General features: G+C 35.8%; 1 protein-coding gene across 3 annotated transcripts in view; it reads right to left on the reverse strand.

Annotated features, from left to right (window-relative positions):
- Window positions 1-21,785, reverse strand: part of HGF (hepatocyte growth factor) — an 80,694-nt gene that overhangs the window by 46,375 nt on the left and 12,534 nt on the right. For 2 of the 3 annotated variants that reach the window (XM_045494623.1, XM_045494622.1), the window contains 4 exons: window positions 20,873-20,987; window positions 15,872-16,014; window positions 10,081-10,201; window positions 8,588-8,706 (listed from right to left, as the gene is read on the reverse strand). In XM_045494623.1, coding sequence (XP_045350579.1) covers window positions 8,588-8,706; window positions 10,081-10,201; window positions 15,872-16,014; window positions 20,873-20,987 — 498 coding nt within the window. The remainder of the gene's footprint in view (window positions 1-8,587; window positions 8,707-10,080; window positions 10,202-15,871; window positions 16,015-20,872; window positions 20,988-21,785) is intronic. The other variant, XM_045494624.1, reaches the window with a different exon arrangement.

Below are 21,785 nucleotides of genomic sequence, written 5' to 3' on the forward strand. Positions count from 1 at the left end.
GTGTGTGTGTGTGTGTGTGTGTATGGCAGGAGGTGGGTGCATAGTTCAGTCTATAACAATACTTTGAATAGAAATCTTAGCTATCAAAGATCTGCCTAGGTAACATTTCTGAAATGGAGAGTTGTTTCATAGGTATAAAGTTTTAGTTACGCAAAATGAGTAAATTATAGAGACCTAGAGATCTGAACAACATAGTACCTGTGGTTAACAGTGCGACACTGTATACTAAAAAAAAAAAAAAAGTGTTGAGAGTGGATCTCAAGTTAAATGTTCATACACATACATTAAAAAAAGGAGAGTAATGGCAGGAAGAAGTTTTGGAAATCATTGATGTGTTTATTACCTTGATTGTGGAGATGGTTTCATGGGTATATGCATATGATCCAATCAGTCAAATTGTATACATTAAATATGTACAGTTTATATTAATTGCACCACAGTAAAGCTGTTAAAAATAAATAAAATGGCTCTGGACACATATGTGTCTAGAATTTTTAAAAAAAGAAGAAAATGGAGGAGAAAAATAAGGCAAAACATGACAAAATATGTCTATTTTTTGGTAAAGAAAAAGCCCTCCCGACAACTAACAACAAATGAACAAAAATATCTCAGGGAAGCATGAAACCTCAGGATGAGTTCAGGATGAGTTGAGGTGATAAGAAGAAAGCATGAAACAAATCTTCATGCATGGCAATATCTGAGAAAAGCTAAGTTGTCATATGAAAATCTAGAAGCATAAAAGACATTCCAGGAGACACACACACACACACACACACGCACAAACACACACAAATGAAAAACTACCACTATATAGGAATGTAACATTCATTCATTCAACAAATGCTTGTTGAATCCCTGTCTTGTCTGAGGCAATGTGCTGACCCAAAAAGAGACATGATCTGTGTTTTGATGGAGCTTACAAATTTTGATAGAGCTATTAATCAAATAATTTCAAAAACAAATGTAAAGACAAGGCTCTGAGAAGCACATAGGAGAGGTTTATTATGGTATAAATATATACTAAGGAATTTGACCAAGTCAGAGAAGTCAGATGAAGAAATGCTAACTGAGGAAATAGTAACTGAGTGGAAATTTCAGCAATTAGTAGCTGTCAACTGGGTGAAAAAGAATAAAAAAATTTTCAAGGCAGAGAAGAAGTTAGGGGTAAAGGAAATATAAATGAGAATATAGAAAATATGAAGCATAGGAAGTAAGCTATTCTGGCTGGAATAGAGAACCTTGGAGAGAAATGTGGTAGTATATGAGGTTAGAGATATGGGTAGGGAAGTAAAAGATGGTTTTGTTTTGTCTTTGTACTAAGGTAGAAGGAAATCATTGAAAGGTTTTTAACTGGTGTGTGTGTGTGTGTGTATGTGTGTGTGTGTTGCTAGGGATGGGAAATGATATACTCAGATTTTTATACCATTTTGTTTGTAGTATGAAGAAGGGATTGAAGGGAAAAACTAGTGAATATGGATTCATCTCCTTTCAGAAGGCAATTTAAATATTCAAGAAGAAAAATAACACTAATGGAAAAAGGAGAGAGTGAAATGGTTAGATTTGAGAGGTATATACAAAAATAAAATTGACAGTGGTGGGTCAAATGTGAGGAGTGAAGGAAAGATCATGTCTAGGATCATTCTAGGTTTTTGAACCTTAGATGTAATGGTGGTATCAGTCATACAAAGAGAGCTTGAAAAGCAGACTAGACCATCCTACAGGATAAAAGAAGAAAATCAGAAAAAGGTGATAGATGATAAAAATCTCCAACCAGGTGATTTGCTCTTGGTGAGAACTGGAAAACAATTTGACCATCCAACAGGTATATGCTAGTTAATGTATATCCTAATGGGACCACATCAGCCTTACAGGTCTGACATGTAGCAAAAAAGCTGTTTGCAGAGGAACACCTGGGGTTCCAGAGGTCCTTTGGGGGATCTCGGACCTCAAAACACTCTATTAGGACAATTCTAACATATCATTTGTGTTTTATACAGTGAAATTCCTAGAGCACTTGAGGTTTAACGTTCCAGAAAACTGAATGCAAAAGCAAATACGAAACACAAAGCCATCTTCTAATTAAGGTATCAATTGAAGAAATTTGCAAAAAATCTGAATTTGCAGAAAATCTAAAACACTGCCATTGTTCTCCCTATTTTTCTGACAAATATAGTTTTCACTTTAAATATGTTGTATTTATTAGCATCCAATGAGCTCGTCACTATTTTAATGAATTAATATTCTTTAAATTTACATTTTAATTTCTAATGCAGTACATATAGATTCGTATAGCTCACATACACAATTTGGGGCTCTCAATAATGGTAAAGAATGTAAAGATATCTTCAGTCCAAGAAGTTTGTGAATAACTGATTTAAATAATCAAAAAGATTTTCTATGACAATCAACCAAATTATAGCTTTTCAATTGCCAGAGAAGTATTTTCACTTCAGAAAAATATAATTAGTCCCAACAAATATTATTATTTCTCTCTAAAAAGCAGTGAACTAATCTATGGAACTGTTATTCAGAATATAAAGTTATTATAGTGGAAAACCATAAGAAAATCAGAATTTCACTCAGGTATTATACAGGACTCCCAATCTTGTTATATATTTGCAATGTCTAAAATTCCATATACTTGGAAATCTGTTAAAATTTATATAGCCAGGTAGAACCAGAAGTGGATAGTGCAGAGCAAAGATCACTCTGTGGAATACATGTGAAAGATGGTCATGGAATTTTTAAGGGAGAAGATTGATAAAGACACCCACTAGCCCCTTCAAGCCGCCATTTTAGAATTCACTTATATGCAGTTCTGCTCATTCAACTCAGAGTTTCTCAGGATAAATTGGTGAAATGATTCCCCTTATGGGACTCAGTGGGCCTACCTCAACATGGTGATGATGGATTTGACCCAAAACTAAATTTGAGTGACACTGACCCCTGGAATGATTGCTTTGCATATGCTCATGTTGCTGGAGAAGAAAGCCCGGTAGAGTAGAAAGAAGACAAAATAGGAGTAAGAAATGGGATGACATTCAGGGGTGTGGCCACAGAATACTCTCAGAAGCAGTGGAAAAGCATGGACCCTGCTCAAAGGGCTTTGTACAGGGATGTGATGTTGAAGAACTATGAGCACCTGGTCTCTCTGGATGAGGATAACTAACCTCCAGAAGATGGGATCTGCCCTTGAGTTTCTTCATATTCCCTCCTTTAGGAAGTCTCTGCACTGATTGACGGAGATAGAAACCCTATTGACTCAGAAATGGAAAGCTTCATGATGCAGCACCTGGACTTTAAACTTGCCCCTTCAGATGATCTGCCCACTCCATACTACATCAAATGTGGTTCCACAGCTTAAGTATGATTAAACCTTACGGCAACTTTAAAGTATTCAATTCCCTCTTTTCTACCCCTGTGCTTTTGATTCAGTGATTCTTAGTAGAAAATTAGACATGCACATTATACTGTTCCCTATGCATTCAGAAGGACATAGTCTATTCATAAAATTTTGAAACCGTTTTTCAGCTTTATTGAGGTATTAATTGTCAAATACAACTGTAATATATTTTAAAAAATTTTTTAATGTTTATTTATTTTTGAGAAAAAGAGAGAGAGAGAGAGAGAGAGCATGAGCGGGGGAGGGGAAGAGACAGAGGAAGACACAGAATCCGAAGCAGGCTACAGGCTCTGAGCTGTCAGCATGGAGCCCGATGTGGGACTCAAGCTCACGAACCATGAGATCATGACCTGAGCCGAAGTCGGACGCTTAACTGACTGAGCCACCAGGCGTCCCTGTAATATATTTTTTTAAAAGGTATATAGCCAAGATGTTTGTGAACTGTTGCCATTTGGGTAGAAATCGCTTTCTGAGGAACATGGTGCAAAGGTTTACTGAGAAGGCCTGTCCCGGCCACATTTGTCAGGTGATGAGCAACATTTATCCTTCACTTTCTGGGATACGTCCACTGATTCTAAGATTAAAAGGTTGGGAGCAAAGGGACAGGAACTAATTTGTGGCTCATTCAGCTTTTAACAAATAAAAGGAACAGACAGCAGTCATCAAAACCTTGGCTCCGAAAGGTGTGAATATGCCAATGTCACGGCAATGTCAGCTTTTACTTTACTAGTTCTTGCTAGTGCTCTGAAATTTCATTTTATCATAGACCTTGGTGTGTTTTGTTCACTTCTATGCCCCCAGAATCTAGAAAAAATTTTGAGGTATGAGAGCTAGTCAGTAAATATTTATTGAATAACTCCTATGCAAAAGGGGCTGACAATCTTCCTTGTGTTTTCTGTGTGCTCCCTGGAATTGCTGTTCTGGAGAAGTTTTTTCTGTCACTATTTACTTATGACTTTTCAAGACCTTCAGAAAAGACTGAATTTGGATGTGCTACGAGCATAGACATCGAGCACCTACATCTCAGCATAAGCAGAACTCAGCTTTCTTATCTTCCTCCTCAAAGTTACATCTCTCTCAAATATGCATCATCTACTCAGTAACTTAGGAAATATGTAAGACTTTGCTCTTTCCCTATCTCGTTTCCCACTACATCCAATTTGTCATTACATATTGGACATTCAGACTCTTCAGTATCATTCACCCTTCCTCACCTTGTTATGCTCACTGTTTACAGCATTAATTCACATTACTGGCCTGTTCCAATCAGCTCTTATCAGACCCACCTGCCTCCTGTCTCAGCACTCTCCTGCCAATTACTGGAAATATATAGTGATCTTCAGTTGGTGGAGGTGTGTTGGTTTTTGCTTTTGTTTTTTTTATTCCCATTACTAAGATAATTTTGAAAACAAAAATTTATGTTCTCCCACATGTTTTTAAGTTGACATCCACATTTTTTATGGTAAGTTTAAATAGTTGCAAAAGATGTGATTTCTAGCGTATGTTAACTACTGTCATTTTTACACCAAAATTTTTATATTGCACTTTAAAAAAGATTAATGGAGTGATTTGATATCTACCTGTTCTTGGATAAGTGTATATTATCAAACCCTTTTTCTCCTTGAATTAGTATTTCTATTCCACTTTACCCATGGAATGTTATTTGAATTTTTTTTAACTTTTAACTATTTATTTTTGAGAGAGAGACAGAGAGAGTGAGCAGGGGAGGGGCAGAGAGAGGGAAAGGGAGAATCTCAAGCAGGTTCCACACTGTCAGCATGGAGCCCAATGCGGGGCTCAAACTCACAAACTGTGAGATCATGACCTGAGCCAAAAGCAACAGTTGGACGCTTAACCAACTGAGCCACCCAGGTGCCCCTTGAATTTAATGTATTTTATGTTGGAGAGTCTTTTATTCTTAACCCCATCATACTTTTCTCAAAGATTTTTATATTTTGAAATTTATTTAAATTTCTTGTGACCATAGTATTCTAAGGGATAAATACACATGTACCCTACACACACATACAAACACACTTGCACGTATGTATGTATATATTCCAGATAGAGTTGTGTAATTATTAGCAGTACATAGATGATAAGCAGCATGAATATATAGCATTTGCAAAAGTCTCTTTGTTTAGTTTCCCCAAGGTTTTACACCCCAGGACAATGTACCAAAATAAAATTCAGGAAGGATGGGCAGTTTGGTTTTATTCGGGAAAGTAAGAAAGAGTAATTGTGAATGAGAAGGTAAGATTTTGAACTTGACTAACTCCTTAGTAACATGTACATCTCAAGCAGAAGATTTGGGGAAAGAATTAATCTGGAAGTAAAAGAGCTAGAATTTGAGCCTCTAAGCTGTCCATGTCCACAGACCCCATGAGAGTTTTGTGTTCCCGAGGGCTTCACAGACAGCAATCTGGAGGCTTCTGTAACCAGCTTATGTTGTACAACAAAAGTGAAGAGATTTTGCAGGTATAAGTCAGGTCCCTAATCAGTTGACTTTAAGTTAATTAAAGGGAGCTTACCTCAAGTGGCCCTGAGCTAATCAGATGAGCTCTTTAAAAGAGTATGTAGAGCTTTAAAATAACTATTGCCCTTTAATTAGAAATTGCCATTATTGCACATGAATATTCAAGTGGCATGCTATTCAAAATGTCTATTACATTATATTACACCTATTCCATGCTATTTTTTTGTCCCTGTATCTCCTTGACAAACAAAAATTCTTTCCTAAAATATCTTGTGATTTATTGTTAAATTTTGAAGTTAATGTTAAGGCTTTTAGAGGATTTGTGTAATAAAGAAAAATTTTGAAAATTAAGAAATTAAAAAAAATAAAAGAGGATGTAGAGGTCAGAGGCTGAAACTAGCAGAAAACTCTGCCATTATCCTTGAAGAAGTAAAATTCTCTGTTGTGGAGAGGGTCGTAGAGTAGGAAACATCAGGCAATCTTTCGGAGCTCAGGACCTCCATGCTGTAACCACAAGAATTCTGCCAACAACTGCTGGACTTGGAATGGGATACTGAGTCTTAAATGAGAGAGTAGGTCTGGCAGGCACCTGGGTCATGGCCTTGTGAGATCCTAAGCAGAGAATCCACCTGAGTCATGCCTGGACTTCTGACCCACAGAAATTATGGCATAGTAAGTGTGTATTGTTTTAAGCCACTACATTTTGGTAAATTGTTATGCAGCAATATAAACCTGTTCCACAGTTGAAAGCACCACCAAATGTCTTACTTTTGCATTATATGCTTTGCTATAAATGTAAGCAAGAATATTCACAAAACCTTATCTCTTATGCTTTCCAGAATTGCAGAATATCAACTTCCATTCATCTGAATAAGAGTATAGTCTCCAACTATACTTTTACAAACTAAAAGCTTTCCTGTAATGAAATATTTCTGAAATATTCTCCATGCTTAAGAAATGATTTTATTCTTCACTATATGGGTTTGGCTTACATGTTCTACTACCATTTTCTTAGCATTACCATCCTATACACACGATTCTCTGTTTAACAAAGCCATCTGAATCACAACATGTTAGTTGCATAATTAGCCAACACTTCTTTGGACAGAAGAGAAGAAGAAATCTATCTGGTAGTTAGGAAGCATCATATTTATTTTATTTCTTTTCTCTAACAGTGTCTTTTAAAATCACCAAATACTGGTTGGAAAAGAATAGGAAGGCAACAGTGAATGTGCAGATGATTATGCATGTGATCGTGTCTGTGTGTATGTATTTATACTGATCTTATTCCCGAGACGATTTACAGGAGTGCCTAAAAGCAAATATTTGTGCACACAAAACAGAAGGGAAACAGTTGGTTTATTGTATCTAAGTAGTCTAAAATGGTGGGAAGATTAATGAGATTTTAGAAGTCAATGAGTGGAACTACCTCAATCTATACAGAGAAACACTGTCACAGAAGTCATCTTTTATGCCAAGGGACCAAACAGATAATTCAGTTTCCTTAGAACATTGCGTTCACACTGCAGGTCTACCAGAGTCTGCGGTTATTTCACACATGCCAGACATGTCCTCCTTCTATGGGCTTTATTTGAGTTGTCCAAAACATTTCCTCTTATTAGCAGGTCTAGGTGGAGAGAGATTTACCTTGGCAGTATCACAGTGTGAATAATGTTGAATTAGGTTTGTTCAAAGGGATATCCCCATCATGCTGCTCTAGGAAGATATGCAACTACCTATTCTTATCCTCATAACTGTCCACTTATCATGCAGGGTGCTGGTACCTTATCTTATGTAGATTATTTCTCTTTGTACATTCCTCTCTATATGCATATCTTTATGCTGCCAAGCCCATTTCCAATGTTATTATACCTTAGCAAAGTCATGGAATTCTACTAGTCTTAGAGCATTTTAGGATCCAGCTGAAAAAATAAGACTTGTACCCATAGAAATTAAAGCATGCCTATATCTAACTATCCAGTATTATTTCAAAGAGTGAAACTGTGTAAGTTAACCATGGAGGAGGGGACCAAGCATACAGATTTAAAGAGCTACCATAAAGCAAGTGAGGTAAGAAGCTTTTACCATAAATTCAGGAGTGTTGGGTAAAGGCCAGTATATAGAAAATGACCACAGCACAGCTAAAAGACAGGTTTGAACAGAATACAGGCTGCGTACGAGGTCAGCCAGAGGGGTGGGGATCAGCTACTAGAGATTAAAGATTTCTCTGAGATTCTTCTATTAGACTTGTTATTTTTCACCGCAGCCTCTGTTGTTCACCAGAAGAGGCTCACAGTCAGCTGACAGCTCATGTTATGTCTGGGGAAGAAAGGTATGGAAAGGATACCGGGTTGGAAGGTAAAAATCTAAGGTCCTAGCTTTTAAGGCCCTAATGACATTATGATACTGCACACAGTCCCTGATCTTTTTTCTCCCTCTGTGGATATTTTTTAAAATAACATAAGAATGTTTAGGCCTTCATCATAAGTATAAATGTTTTGTGTTCACTTGCACACTTATCTCTTTCAAAACAATGACTCTGAAAATTCAAAAGCCTTGGATAGAATTATGGAATGCATTCCTAAAATATTAAAGCCTACACCCATTAAAGCATCAAGTAAAATAGTTGTTAACTTGTCTCACTAATAATCGCCTGCTTAGATCCAGGCTGAGAGGAAAAGGAAGCAATAAATTTGACCCTAACTTACCGCACATTTTAATTGCACAGTACTCCCAGGGGGTGTCAGGGTCAAGAGTATAGCACCATGGCCTCGGCTTGCCATCAGGATTGCGGCAATAATTATCATCAAAGCCCTTGTCGGGATATCTGCAAACCACACCAAGAAAAGTGTCATGTAAATCTGCCTGGAAGCACCACCCACCCCTCAGTTCACAAAGTAACTTTCGACGGAGCTTGGATACTACTAGCTGGGGAAAGAAGAGATTTCCTGTTACCTTACAAGAACTGCTGATTATCAACTATTGCGTATGTTAGCTTCCATATCTAGTAAGTATAGAACACATCCCTTTGCTAATAAGTTAGATTCATTTGGTACCTGTCCACCAGGTTGAGCTCCCAAACTGAATCCCCTTCTCACAAAGCCCAGTTAAGGACAGATTACATAAACACGACCTCATGTAGCCTGCTCATTAAGAAAACGGGTCTTTTTCTGGGGCAGGCTTAAAGTTCAAACTGAAAGTTAGGTTTCAATAGTTCTGTTACTGATGATAGATCAATTTTGAAAATAGAACCCTTCTAGGTCATGCCCTCACCTCCACCATGGGAGAGAGAAACTCCATTACACCACTTTCTCTGTACCCTCCTCCCTTTAAATTAACAGGGTCCTGAATTGGTGACTTGATTTTAATTGCTACCATATTCCTCCTGCACTCACTGAAAGGACAAGAGATTCACTTAAACACACACACACACACACACACACACACACACACGGAGTTTAATTTAAGAGAAAAACAAACAAAAAGATAAGAACAACACCTTTCAGAAAGATGGAAACAGAACTTCCCTTACAATTGTATTTTCATTCTTTATAACAAAAATAAAGACATTTTTGTCAACTAAAATATTTCATGTGAAAGGAATGAGCCATAGTAGACATATTTTTTTTTAACCATTTAAGCTCAAAACCTATTCCTGAGGAGAAATGTAGACGTGGTTGCCTGACTTCTCCAGACTGGCGATTTCAAAACACACTAGGATAAAGCAGCCAAAGAATTGTTTGCTCCATATTTCATTCCCTGTCTATGGGCATGACCTATGTCATGGTGTCACACAGGTGACCCCACTTTACCTAAGTCATTGAAGATGTGGCTTTAGAAGGACATTGGCCTGTATTTAGCAATAATGCCTCCTTCCATAGCTTGGACTGTGGTCATTACTTAATGGATCTCTGTCTTTTCCCTGCCATGGAAGGGAAAGAGGCAGCTTCTGTTAGTGCTCCCCTTCTGCCCCCCACTGATGCTCCTGTGTTTCGGACCATCCTGATTTCAGGGACTCAGTCTCCTCAGCAGAGACCGGTCAGAGGTGGGGCCAGCATTCTCATATGCCTCGTCTGAAGTCCCTTTGCCCCAAGACTATCCATAAATCATAATATAAGGAGAATTTCTCTAGCAGTTTGTCATGGAGCAAATAACACTTTGTGAAAAGAATCATTGGAAGCACGATTTGGTGGTATTTTACCTTTCTGGCAAGAATTTGTGCCGGTGTGGTGTCTGACGATCCCAGCGCTGACAAATCTTGCCTGATTCTGTATGATCCATGGGACCTCGATAACTTTCCCCATTGCAGGTCATGCATTCAACTAATAAAATTAAAGTACGGCATGTTAATTGCTTCTGACAACAAAATCAAGAACACCACCATTCCATTGAAAGAACAGTAAATCACCTGTTTAGCAAAAAGATTTTTATAACAACTTACATACCATTTTAACGTTGAATTGGGGTCTAATGTCCATAAAGAGTGGCATAAAATACTCCCTACAGAACTCTTCATATAGTGTAAATGGGATTTGTATAGTTAATGTCATAAAAATTTACCACAAGGCCAGGATGCTGCCTTTCTAATTTCTCAGTAACTGTCCAAAAGATACCCAGACTGGACATATAAGATACGCCCTTGGGATCTGCCCTTTGTTGGTCTAAAATGCAAAGAATTTCAGTGTCTGTACTGACAACAGAATAATTCTCTTCTCTCAGCTTACTCTCCAAACACATACGTAGGAAATATACAACTTACACTGAGTACAGGTTATACCCCGGCAGTTAATGTCAAAGTGAGGACCAGATAAACTTGAGAGATCAGCTTCAAACCTAAATCTGGTACTATTCAAAGAATAGGGTTATTTTAAAAGAACAAATGATGGCTTCTTTCTGTTACTGAATAACCATGTCAAATACCTGGGCAGGCTTACATTCTTAACTAGCCTAGGCTACAAGATGACCTGATATTGAACTCCTTGTACTCAGTGTTTTTATAATGTATAAGCTCATGTAATTATGCAGGACCCTACTGATGATTCTGTGAGGTTAATTAATAGTTCTCTTCTGGCTCGCCTCTTATGTCACACTGAAAACTCTGAATCACATCAGCTAGCTGAAAACGAGACTTCTCAAATGGACAGGTTGATTTGTAGCACAGCAGGCATCCTGTGGAATAAATCATTGGTTGGCTTTCTTACGAATCCGGCAAACTTCCCCAAACACATCATTTGTATCTTGTGACTACTGATCATCTAACTTTAGCCAAAGCAGGGAAAAGATATGGATGTTTAGCTTTATCCACTGGTATATAGCCTAATGAGTATCTGTAATAATTTGGGATATAATATTAGAATAATCACTTCTGTACCTTTGATTTGTATAATCTAATAGGACATTAGATTAACTTTCTAGAACATGAGGCCATTTGGCTTGATCCATCTACTTCTTTTAATGTAGCTTAATCTATGAATGACGACAAGGGACCAAGTCAGCTTCCTCTCGTGTGATTCCAATATTCCCCAGACACATCTCAGCTTTCATTCGAATGGGCCACTGACTTATTTAGTTCCCCTTTTCAAAAGAATGCCAAGAGTGATATCTTCACAGAAAACGATGTGGCATTTATCATTCTTTGCTCCTTTGTACTGAATGAAAAAGTAAACATAATACTATGGTCACACATAAGAAATAAGTATCTACATGTACAATTTCTATCCTTGTATAGTACTCAGGAATCAGAATATATCTATAATGTATTCTTTAGCAGATGCAGTTGATGAGAGTATATCACTTTCTAATGAGAGTACATATAATTATTTTCTATGAAGCTGTATTGTGGGGATTATTATAAAACATTTTTCCTGGACTTTAGGATTTTTAATTTTCATAAGGAAAAATAGCTACACAAATTAAACGGGTGATTCTATAAGATGACCACTCTACAGAATGAGTGTAGTAGATCAGTGCTTCTCCAAACCTTACTGTACATAAAAGTCACTGTGAGATCCTGTTATAGAGCAAGTTCTGATTCAGAAGATCAGAATTGAGGCATCAATCAATAGCTCTCAGGGGATGCTGATGATTCTGGTCCTTATAGGTCATAGTAAGTAGCAAGTGTGTGGATAATACATCCTATTCTAAAAGTCTTAAGTGTTTTGTGGCAATGGCTTTTTAGGAGAGAACAGATTTTACTTGGATACTGAAGGATGGATGAGATTTGGATAGGCCATTATGGAGCAAAATAACATAAAATGGTACAGAAACATAAATTACTATGTTACATTTATAGCAAAGTGAAGAGAGAGTTATGGATTCAGTCACAAACCTATGGAGCTATTATTTAAAAATAATAAAAGTTAGTAAGAATAACATTAGGTTTTGGTAGGCAATGAAAGTCATTGATGGGGTGGGAATTAAATGTGTCCTGTGATAGAACTGGGATGGTAAATATATTATAGTTACAAGTTCTTTGAGTACTCAGCACTTTTAACATATAAGACATCATTTGATCCTTGCAATGAGGAAAACAAGGCTCAAACCATTTTTAAGGGACTTACCTAAAACAGAAAATGTCAAACCTGTGCCTGGAACACTGGTCTTCTGACCCACAGTTCAGTGTTCATTCCATTCTTCCTAATTATCTTTTTGTCCCATGCTTTTGTTTCCTATGTGTTCTAATTGGTCATCCTCTTAAGAAAGACTCATAGCAATAATTTTAGAAAGTCGATCTCCCTGGCTTTTATAACATTATCTTCATTACCCTCTGCCTTCTTGCTTACAATAGGTTGCCCCTGTTGTATTGTCACCTATTGGAGGATGGAGAGAAGGAAAGCAGGTAGATTGGCCTTCTTACCCAGGCTGAAAAGTTTGTTGTTTTACTACTGCATCAAACCATCAGGTTACTTATAAAAAGTACCTCAAGAAAGCCAAAATTTAAACTCATAGTCACTTTTCAAACTTCCAGTATTCTAAGAAACTTCTAAGTTGTCCAAGCTCAAAGTCAAGCAGTAGGGATGGAGATCAAGTCCATCTCCTCAGGGAGGTAGGTGGAAGTTATGATCTATACAACACTGCAGAAGGTGAGGATTGGCCCTCTTGATCTATTTCCTTTGGGCTCTGTTTTTGCCAGTGTACTGTTCAACCGTTCTAGCAAGTTTATCCCTTAAAAACAGAAAACAAAAGCAAAATGCTGTCCTAGATGACATAAACTCAAACTAAATAAATGTTCCTATTCATAACTAGAATGGTTTTCTTAAATATATTTCTGGCCTAAATGAAAGTAGAAAACCATATTAACTGCACATGGATTGTAATATAAATAAGATTAACTTAGTATATCTCTCTCATCATACTAACCAAGTTACTCAGAACCTATTGTGTTCTGTTTTTCTCAGTCATAAAACGACAAGTGATCTGGGTTTACAGACTCTACAGACTAAAACTGAAACAACTATTTTGAGAATCCGTGCTGGTGCGTACTTCAGCAAAGCTGAATGTTTGAAATATGGATAGTTTCACAAAGCCACATTTATAAATAATTGTTTCATTTAAATCTTTGTTTTTAAGGATCTATCTCCACAGAATATGAAATTGTACACATAAAGTTATAGCAGAAGTATTTGGGATTTTAAGTGTAAGGCATTAAAAATAATGATTATGATTTAATAAAATATATTTACTTGACTATTTGACAGTCATTAAAAAAGACATCTGTTTCAATAACTGGTGATTGCTTTGTTTTAAATCCCAAGCTAATGTTAAAGCAAGAAATTGGATTTTAGATACCTCAGTTTTTTACAGTATTTGAATTATAATATTAATGCTATATTCTTTACATAATTGTTCTAAGTGTGATAAAAGTGCTTGTTTTCTTTAGGAATGCTTAATATATTTCAAAGATTAAATTTTTAAAAATAACATTAATCATTGGAAATCAGATATATTTCTTTTATGAACCAAACATTCAGATGCATTTCAGAAGATTATTTAGTCAAGAGTTAAATATAGTTACAAAAATCTCAAAAAATACACTTACATTATTTTGTATAGTTTGTATTATCCATGTTATAAACAGCTGGGTTTTTTTTTTCTATTAATTATTGACAGTGCTTTTTGTTTTAGATCTTCTTCAGTAAAATCCTGCTAAAGGATTATTCAGTATAGTGTGAATTTAAATATCACAGCTCAATTCACACTCCCTGAGATATGTTTAGCCTACAGGGCAGGTGTTTGTTCACTCATAAGAGGGCTATTCTAATACTGTCATATTTCTAATTGCTTCCAGAAAAAGAATATCCGCAACCTTTAATGCCACGGTGACCAACAGCATCATGTGCAATTAATAGTTATGAGCAATGCCCTTTTCTAAGGGAGGTGTAGTGACCTCAGATTATTAAAGGATAATAGAGATGAACATTCTAATGTGATGAGGATAACTGGAAACAGGATTTTTCCAATTACTTCTTTTCTAGCACATTTTTTCTATGTTGTCTATCAGTTCAGATCTATGCCAGTGTATTTTGATGAAGGTTGTTATAAACCAGGGCTGAGAAATCTCATTCCCACACGAACTAGACAGGTAACATAAATGCTAAGCTATTTAAAGTTGGACCAAGTTACGTTCCCTTGAAAACACTTTCCCAGGTCAAAAAAAAAAAACAAAACAAAAAATTAACAAAACTCCTTGCAATTGACTTTCAACCTCAGAAAACTGTGATATTGGAGAGTTCCCAAAAGAGCAAGGGTTTTTCTTCCATGTGTAAATTTAAAACAAATATTAATTACAGATTTACTCATACAAAACAGACTTGTGCATAACGTTATCACAGATCAGTTTATTATTTTTAAAAGAGAAGAAAACAATGAAGAAGTTATAGTGAACAGAATATGATACGGAATGGAAAGTAAGAATTTACAAACACAGATGGAACTGGCTCTAAGCACATGAAGTCAAGAATTTTAAATTAACTAACAACAGAAAACAAATTCACCTTCTCCGTGACAATTAAGCTAACAATGGCCTTTTTTATGTGATAAATATCAACCTGGTATTAAATGGATATATGGAAAAATAGTTCCAAAAAATGTGGTTAATAACAAACAGATACTATAAAAGTTGGACAGCCTTCCAGCAGCCCCCTACCCCCGAGTACGTCGAAATCCTACTAAACTTCTCTCAGAACTTAATCCGTGTGTCCTTTGGATTTTTAGAAGCTTAGTTTCTGACAAAACTAAAAAGCCAGCTATTCAGTAGCCAGGTAACTAAGAAAAATGAAACCACATCCAATGCTGAAGTGGTTACTCTTCCTTCTTGTCAGGCATGCAGTTTTCCAGTGCAAGAGGGGGGACAGTGCCCCGTTATGCTGTGAGAGGAGGTGAAAACAGGCGTGGACTTAGGGTGCCTGCCTTCAAGACAGCTGGGGAGCTACTACTGCTTTGATCTCTTCAGATGCTATTCTCAGTGGTGTTTAGTGTCAGTCTGTGTCAGATTTGCTTCTCACCAAAAGGCACACGGGGGGTATTGAACTTTCAGCGACCCCTTCCCATATTCTCTTCTGGGTTCATGTACTCTTGCCACACCACTTCAGAGTAGGTTTGACAAATTTCTGCAGAAGCAGGTGCTAGATGGATGGAATTAGCCTTACTCTTAAAGAACTAAGCTTCACTGGGTTCCTTTCAGGTGGTGTATGGGAGCAGATTTTGAGGTATGTGAACTCAAGACAGTAGATGAGGAAGCCCAAGCTTTTACTCTCCCCAGAGGGATGCCTCAGGCTCTGTTGAAATTCAAACTCATAACCCTTTTGCATTAATCTGATGATAATCAGTTTTTAAGACGTCAAGTAAAAATGCTCAGATAATTATCTTTAGTTGCATTTGAATGAACAACATATTTATTATGGTTTAATTCGTTTCTGTTAACCTTTAATGCGAGATGCAGTTCTACAGAAAGCGGGAGCTGAGTGCCCCACACGGCATTCAGGTTCATTTACCTTCTGAACACTGAGGAATGTCACAGACTTCGTAGCGTACCTCTGGATTGCTTGTGAAACACCAAGGTCCCCCTTCTTCCCCTCGAGGATTTCGACAGTAGTTTTCCTGTAGGTCTTTACCCCGATAGCTCGAAGGCAAAAAGCTAGTTTTAAAATGATAATCATTACAGTATAAGAGCATGCAACTTTATTTTTGGCCTATTAATTTTACTAATTAGTGGGTATGTTTTTCCTGAAGTACAGAAATCATTCTAGCTCAGACTTCCATATATATTAACTCAAGTTCATTTTCATCCATTCTTAAAATACTTAAATTTTATAAATACTCACCTAACTGAACTCCTACATTCAACACCATTAACAATGATTCATCTCTGGATTTGCTAAGAGCCAATCATTCTAGAACCTAACTGAAGTTTTCTGAACCACAATTTCAAAGCTCCACTTGAGCAAGGCCCCTAGGAGAGAATGGAAGAAACACTGCAGAAGGCCTTGAAATCTCACTCTTACAACGTTTATCCGAGATAATTATTTGTTTGTTTATTGCTTTTCTTATAAAGAATAGCCCCCCTTTTTTCTGCACAGTTGAGAAACAGGTTGATGAAGTAACACAAAGGGTCTAGAATCAAATTAAACCTGGATTCAAATTTCAGTTCTCTCATTTCCCAACTGGAGACCTCAGCAGGTAATTTAGCCTCTCTCAGACTGTGTTAGCAAACCTGTACCCGGAGCATAACCCTAACTTCATCACATCTTACACTTTATATGGTTGTTTTGAGAAGTTCAAAGAGATGACTGAGTAATCAACATTCAGTAAATGCTACTTATTGTTAAGCTCACTCTGCTTAGTAGTCTTTACCTTGTCATAGTGAAAAAAAGAATTATTTATTCTCTTCAAAAATTTGACTAATTTTCACTGTGGGGTTTTGATGCTTCCAGATTTCGTTCCTAATAGTTTGCCATTGCGTGCAGAGACTATAATGCATCACCTTCATTTGAAATGTCTAATACCCTAGTTATCGTTTTCTTATTAGCATAAAGTATTTCAACACAATATCAGAAGAATCCAAAGCTTCTTTTATTGTTTAGTACTTCTTGTGGCATTGGCCTCATGATGCTTTCATCTGCTAGATTGCACGTAAAAAAATCACAAGTAAGGAAGAATATATATCTGTGAATAACACTAAACACTGTTTTGAAAATCTGGTTACATTTTCAATATCCGGTTCATTTGTTGCTATAAAGCTTTATTTCTACTCTCACTGATTCTTGCATTCTAAATGGTGTTTAAATTAGAGTGAAGTAAAAGGACTTTAGTCTCTAAGTAAAAACCATTCAAATGTGTCTCGTACCCACTGAAACTTATTTAGGAATCATCATTTTTTTGTTATTATGTGACATAAAATATATATGGATGTTCATTGGGTACCAAGCAATATTTTGCAATGAAATTCTTTCATTTGGACATGAAATACACCATAGTTAAGTCTTCAGAAAACATAAAATATTGGTCAAAAAGAAAAAATCTATTCTAAGAGACTTAATAATAACCAAACATTTTCAAGGAAACTCTTATTACTACAAAATCCGAAATGTCTTTAGATAAAGTTTATTATATTCATACTACATTAGCATTTTAAATATGGGGAAACAAAAATTAGACATTAGGCCATACGATTGACAAAAATTATAATACAATTAAAGCTCATCATGATTTCACAATTCCTAATGGTATTTAATTTTCAAAGGAAAGAGAAGTCCTTTTTTTTCTTTAGCCCTTTTATTCCAGAATAACTTAAGATACCTTTTGTTTATTCCATTGCTTGAAATTTTCTTTTGTTTTTGCCAGTTTTTCAACTTTTCATAGTAAATATAACAAAATACTCATTTTTCTGATAGAATCAAAACTAACCTTTACTTCACATTTTTTTTCATAAAGTAATGCCTAAATTTACCTAAGAAAATGTTCCTATAACTCTATTTCATTAAAAAATAGAGTAGTAATTCGGGGGAAGTAATAGAATAATTAGTAAAGTAGTCTACAATCTTTAGACTTCTCTAAAGTATTTGTTTTACACACACACACACACAAACACACACATATATACCTTTCCTCTGGATTTGTAAAGCTAAAGAGAAGCTGTGAAAAAGTAGTGAACGAGTCAGTCAATGCTTTAGTCGTAAAAATACAAGTAAGGAAGAGAGAAAAAGTAGAAATCAAAACTAGACATGGCAGAAATATGAATAAAGTTTTCTCACTGGAGTTAATAAAAGAAAACTGAAAAGGAAAGATGCATTGCTTTCCGTATGAAATTCCTCTTTAGGACATGCAGAGGAAAGAACAGTCTGGCCATCTCTTCTTTCATTCTTTGCTGTAATAAGGCTTTTTACCCAGATTAGCTGGTTTTCTTTTGTGTCCTGAGGGATAGCCTGCTTTTCTTTAGCATCCTAGACTCAATCAAGGGATGAAGCCAGCCCTGCTCTTTTCACTTTTATGTGTTCATTCAACAAATGTTTGTGAGAACCTATTACATACAAACCCAGTCAATAGGCTCTGTAATAAACTTTTATTCACATATATATATTTGTGGTTCTTTTTCCTTGTTAGCAAGGCTTTAAGAGAGAGTAAAGAAATATCTAAAACTGAGTTATATCCAAATATACTTTGAAATATAAATTAGATCTTCTGAGTGCTAGCCACCTTTTCTTTTCTTTTAATATAAACTGCATTCATAGGAAACTTGATCTAGTCCATCATCTGCTTCATTAATGAATGCTGGTGGCCAATGAAGGATGTAGATGTAGATATCAAGTCACCTGATTTTCTGGTTAAGCTCCTATACTAATTTAATCATCTATCATCATCTTCCCATTAAGCCACTTGAAAAATATTTCAATCTAGAGTCAACAATAAATCACTCCTCCAAACAGATATATATATATATATATATATATATATATATATATATATATCTTTTTCCATTTCCCATACAGTTAATCTGTAGGTAACACTTAATTTAAAAGTGTTAAGCTCTCATGCAGATATTCCAATAAGCTGCTAATTGATGAAAATTGTTACTGTTGAATACAAAAAAAAAAAAAAAAAGATTTGGTTAAAAGCAAGATCTTCTCAGCCCTAAACCACTATATCACAAGGAAATGTTTGTTGGTAAAATAGCTGATTGGACCGGGAAGCCAGTTCCCAGGGAGATCTATTTCACATTTACTCTTCTAGCAGAGAATCACAATCATAGAGAATTTGGGTTGAAATAAGACCTCTACTGGGTCAGGCCAGTGCACTCAACTAGGGTAGGATTGATTTCAAATGCTATTCCTTTGTTCATGAAAAACTTAGATCTTGTATTTAAATAAAATGTTTTCCTCATATAGTATCATGGGAGAGACACCATGCAAATCCTCATGAGAGAACAAAACAATTATGCATATCTATCTATCTATCTATATCTATATATATATAGATAGATATTTGCTTTGTAATATAAGCATAATGCTGTATTTCAGAGGTATTTGTCTATTATCATAAGTAACTAATTTGGGAAAAATTAGTTGTTTTCTGCTATTGAGACCCTGTAAACTGATCAGCTTGGCCACTTACTAGCTAGTGTTAATTAGGCCGGATCACAGGTTTGATCCCAGCGTAGAGCAACTAACTTCTTTTCTTTCTATGTGGGCCAATTAACTCATCTCTGTTTACAGAAATAAAATCATGTTGCATAATTATGCCCCTCAAAAATGAAAGAAATGGAATAAAAAGCGATTTAATCAAGGCAAAGTCACCACCACTATTGCAAAAGCAGATCACAGCATGTGACCTACTGATCGGTGTTTTGTGCCCTGTTTCATGTTAAAAACACAGGCTACACAGTGACACTGGCTGAGCTCAAGATTCTGGCCATCACACTTACTAGTTGTTCATGACCTTGAAAAGTTACTGAAGCCCTTTCTTCTTCAGTTTCGCCATATATAAAATAGAATTAATAAAACTACTCACTATGTGGTTCTTGGGATATTAAATGAAATAAACAAGATAAACTGCTCAGCAAGATACTTGCTCCTGGTACACTAAATCTTGCAATGCATTTAATAACCAGAGAGGAGAATTGTTTTAAACTACTTCAGTTCCTGTTAAAATTATTTGTGAAATAAGTCTTGACAAACTGTGGCTATATTTAGTTCCTTAGTGGGTATTAGAAATCTATGTTTCTCCTCCATGATGATTAAAACTCTCAGACTAATGAGCCTCTGGATGCTGTGTTTACTCATCTTTAAATAGCATTCATCTGTTATAATGAACACACTTCTCTGAAGTGTAGACATTTAATTTCCACGGAATGAGAAGTTTTCTCCAGTTATTAGGCAATAGGTGAAATGGGAAAGCTGGTCAATCTGTGACATGAGTTATTAGCAGAGGTTCTCGATTTTGGCTGTGCTTAAAAAAAAATACCAGTGCCTGGATTATTTCCCTAAAAGATTCTGATTTAATTGGTGTGTGTTGATGCCTGGGTGGCGGGGTTTGTTCAAGGCTCATAGCAGTTGGTTTTAGTGTGCAACCAAGGTTGTGTACCACCACAGTTAAAGAACAGTCAGCCCCCAGGATCAGGTCAGAATCTGATCCGCTGCCTATTTATATCACAGTGAAAGCCTCCACTTGAGCTGCAGAGTGCTGTACCTTCTTGAAGGCGAAGAGAGGGGGGGAAATATATGTGTTTTCTTTAAATCACATTTTCATTACTTCTTCACAAATACCAAGATGTATAAGATGAGGTTTTGAGGTAAGATACTGTTAGGCCATACTTAATGGCGAATTTAGTCATCTTTGGATATCAGTCATGAATTCACATAACCCTTGGCTTAATGCAATTCAGTAAAGTTGGGTAAATTATTATAGAACTGTAGATTATTCTGAAGTACTAACATGAGATTGCTAACACACATATAAAAAAGAAAGGCTCTCCCCTCTTTTCTTCATGCTGTTCTTACCTGTGTTCATGTGGTATCATAGAATTCCAAGGCTGGCATTTGATGCCACTCTTAGTGATAGATACTGTTCCCTTGTAGCTACCTCCTTTGCCAATGATGCAGTTTCTAATGTAGTCTATCAGAGGAAAGCAGAGAAAAGTTTTATAACTATGTGTAGCATACTCTGTATATATTTAAAAAGAAAAAAAGAATTCCATCCAAATCTTTAGGTAATTAATGTTTATAAATTATCTCAAATCATACTGACATTTCTGGCCTAAAGTTTATAGTACTTAAAAAAAAAAAGACTACTTTGGAGTTTTAATTTTGTGAGTATATTTCTGGAAAATAGCAGAGATCAGTCCATGTTCTTAGTGGAGATTAGCCTGTATACTCAACTGGTCAGACAAATTTAATTTGGCAGAATGATTTGCTCAAATATACAGACCATTTTAAGAAAATATTAAAAATAAAAATTAAGTAATTTGCAAATTTTATTCAATTCAAAGAGTTACTTTAAGATAATAAAATAACTGACTTGTCTTTATCTCAGTAAAATTGTGTAAGTTTTGTATATGTGTGTGGGTATGTTTGAGTGATAGTTATATTACGTTCATTATTATTTTCTAAATTTTTGCTAACTTTAGTGCTGCAAAACTGTAGAGCAATTAATTTGACACAAGCCATATATTCCTATCAAATACCAGTATATACACTTGTTAGCAATCTAGAAGATTAAAAAATGGTCTTATACTACATTATGAGTTATGTTTAGGATTTACAGAATTACTGGGGTATATAGATCATCTAATTTTCTTTTTTTTAGGTCATCTTATTTTCTACCATAAATTAATTTTAATTTAATTTAAACATCTACCTTCGTAACAAGGAAGTATCTCCGTATATTACCAAATACTCAAATTAAATGGCACAG

The sequence above is a fragment of the Leopardus geoffroyi genome, chromosome A2 (genome assembly GCF_018350155.1).
Source record: "Leopardus geoffroyi isolate Oge1 chromosome A2, O.geoffroyi_Oge1_pat1.0, whole genome shotgun sequence".
Classification (NCBI taxonomy): domain Eukaryota; kingdom Metazoa; phylum Chordata; class Mammalia; order Carnivora; family Felidae; genus Leopardus; species Leopardus geoffroyi.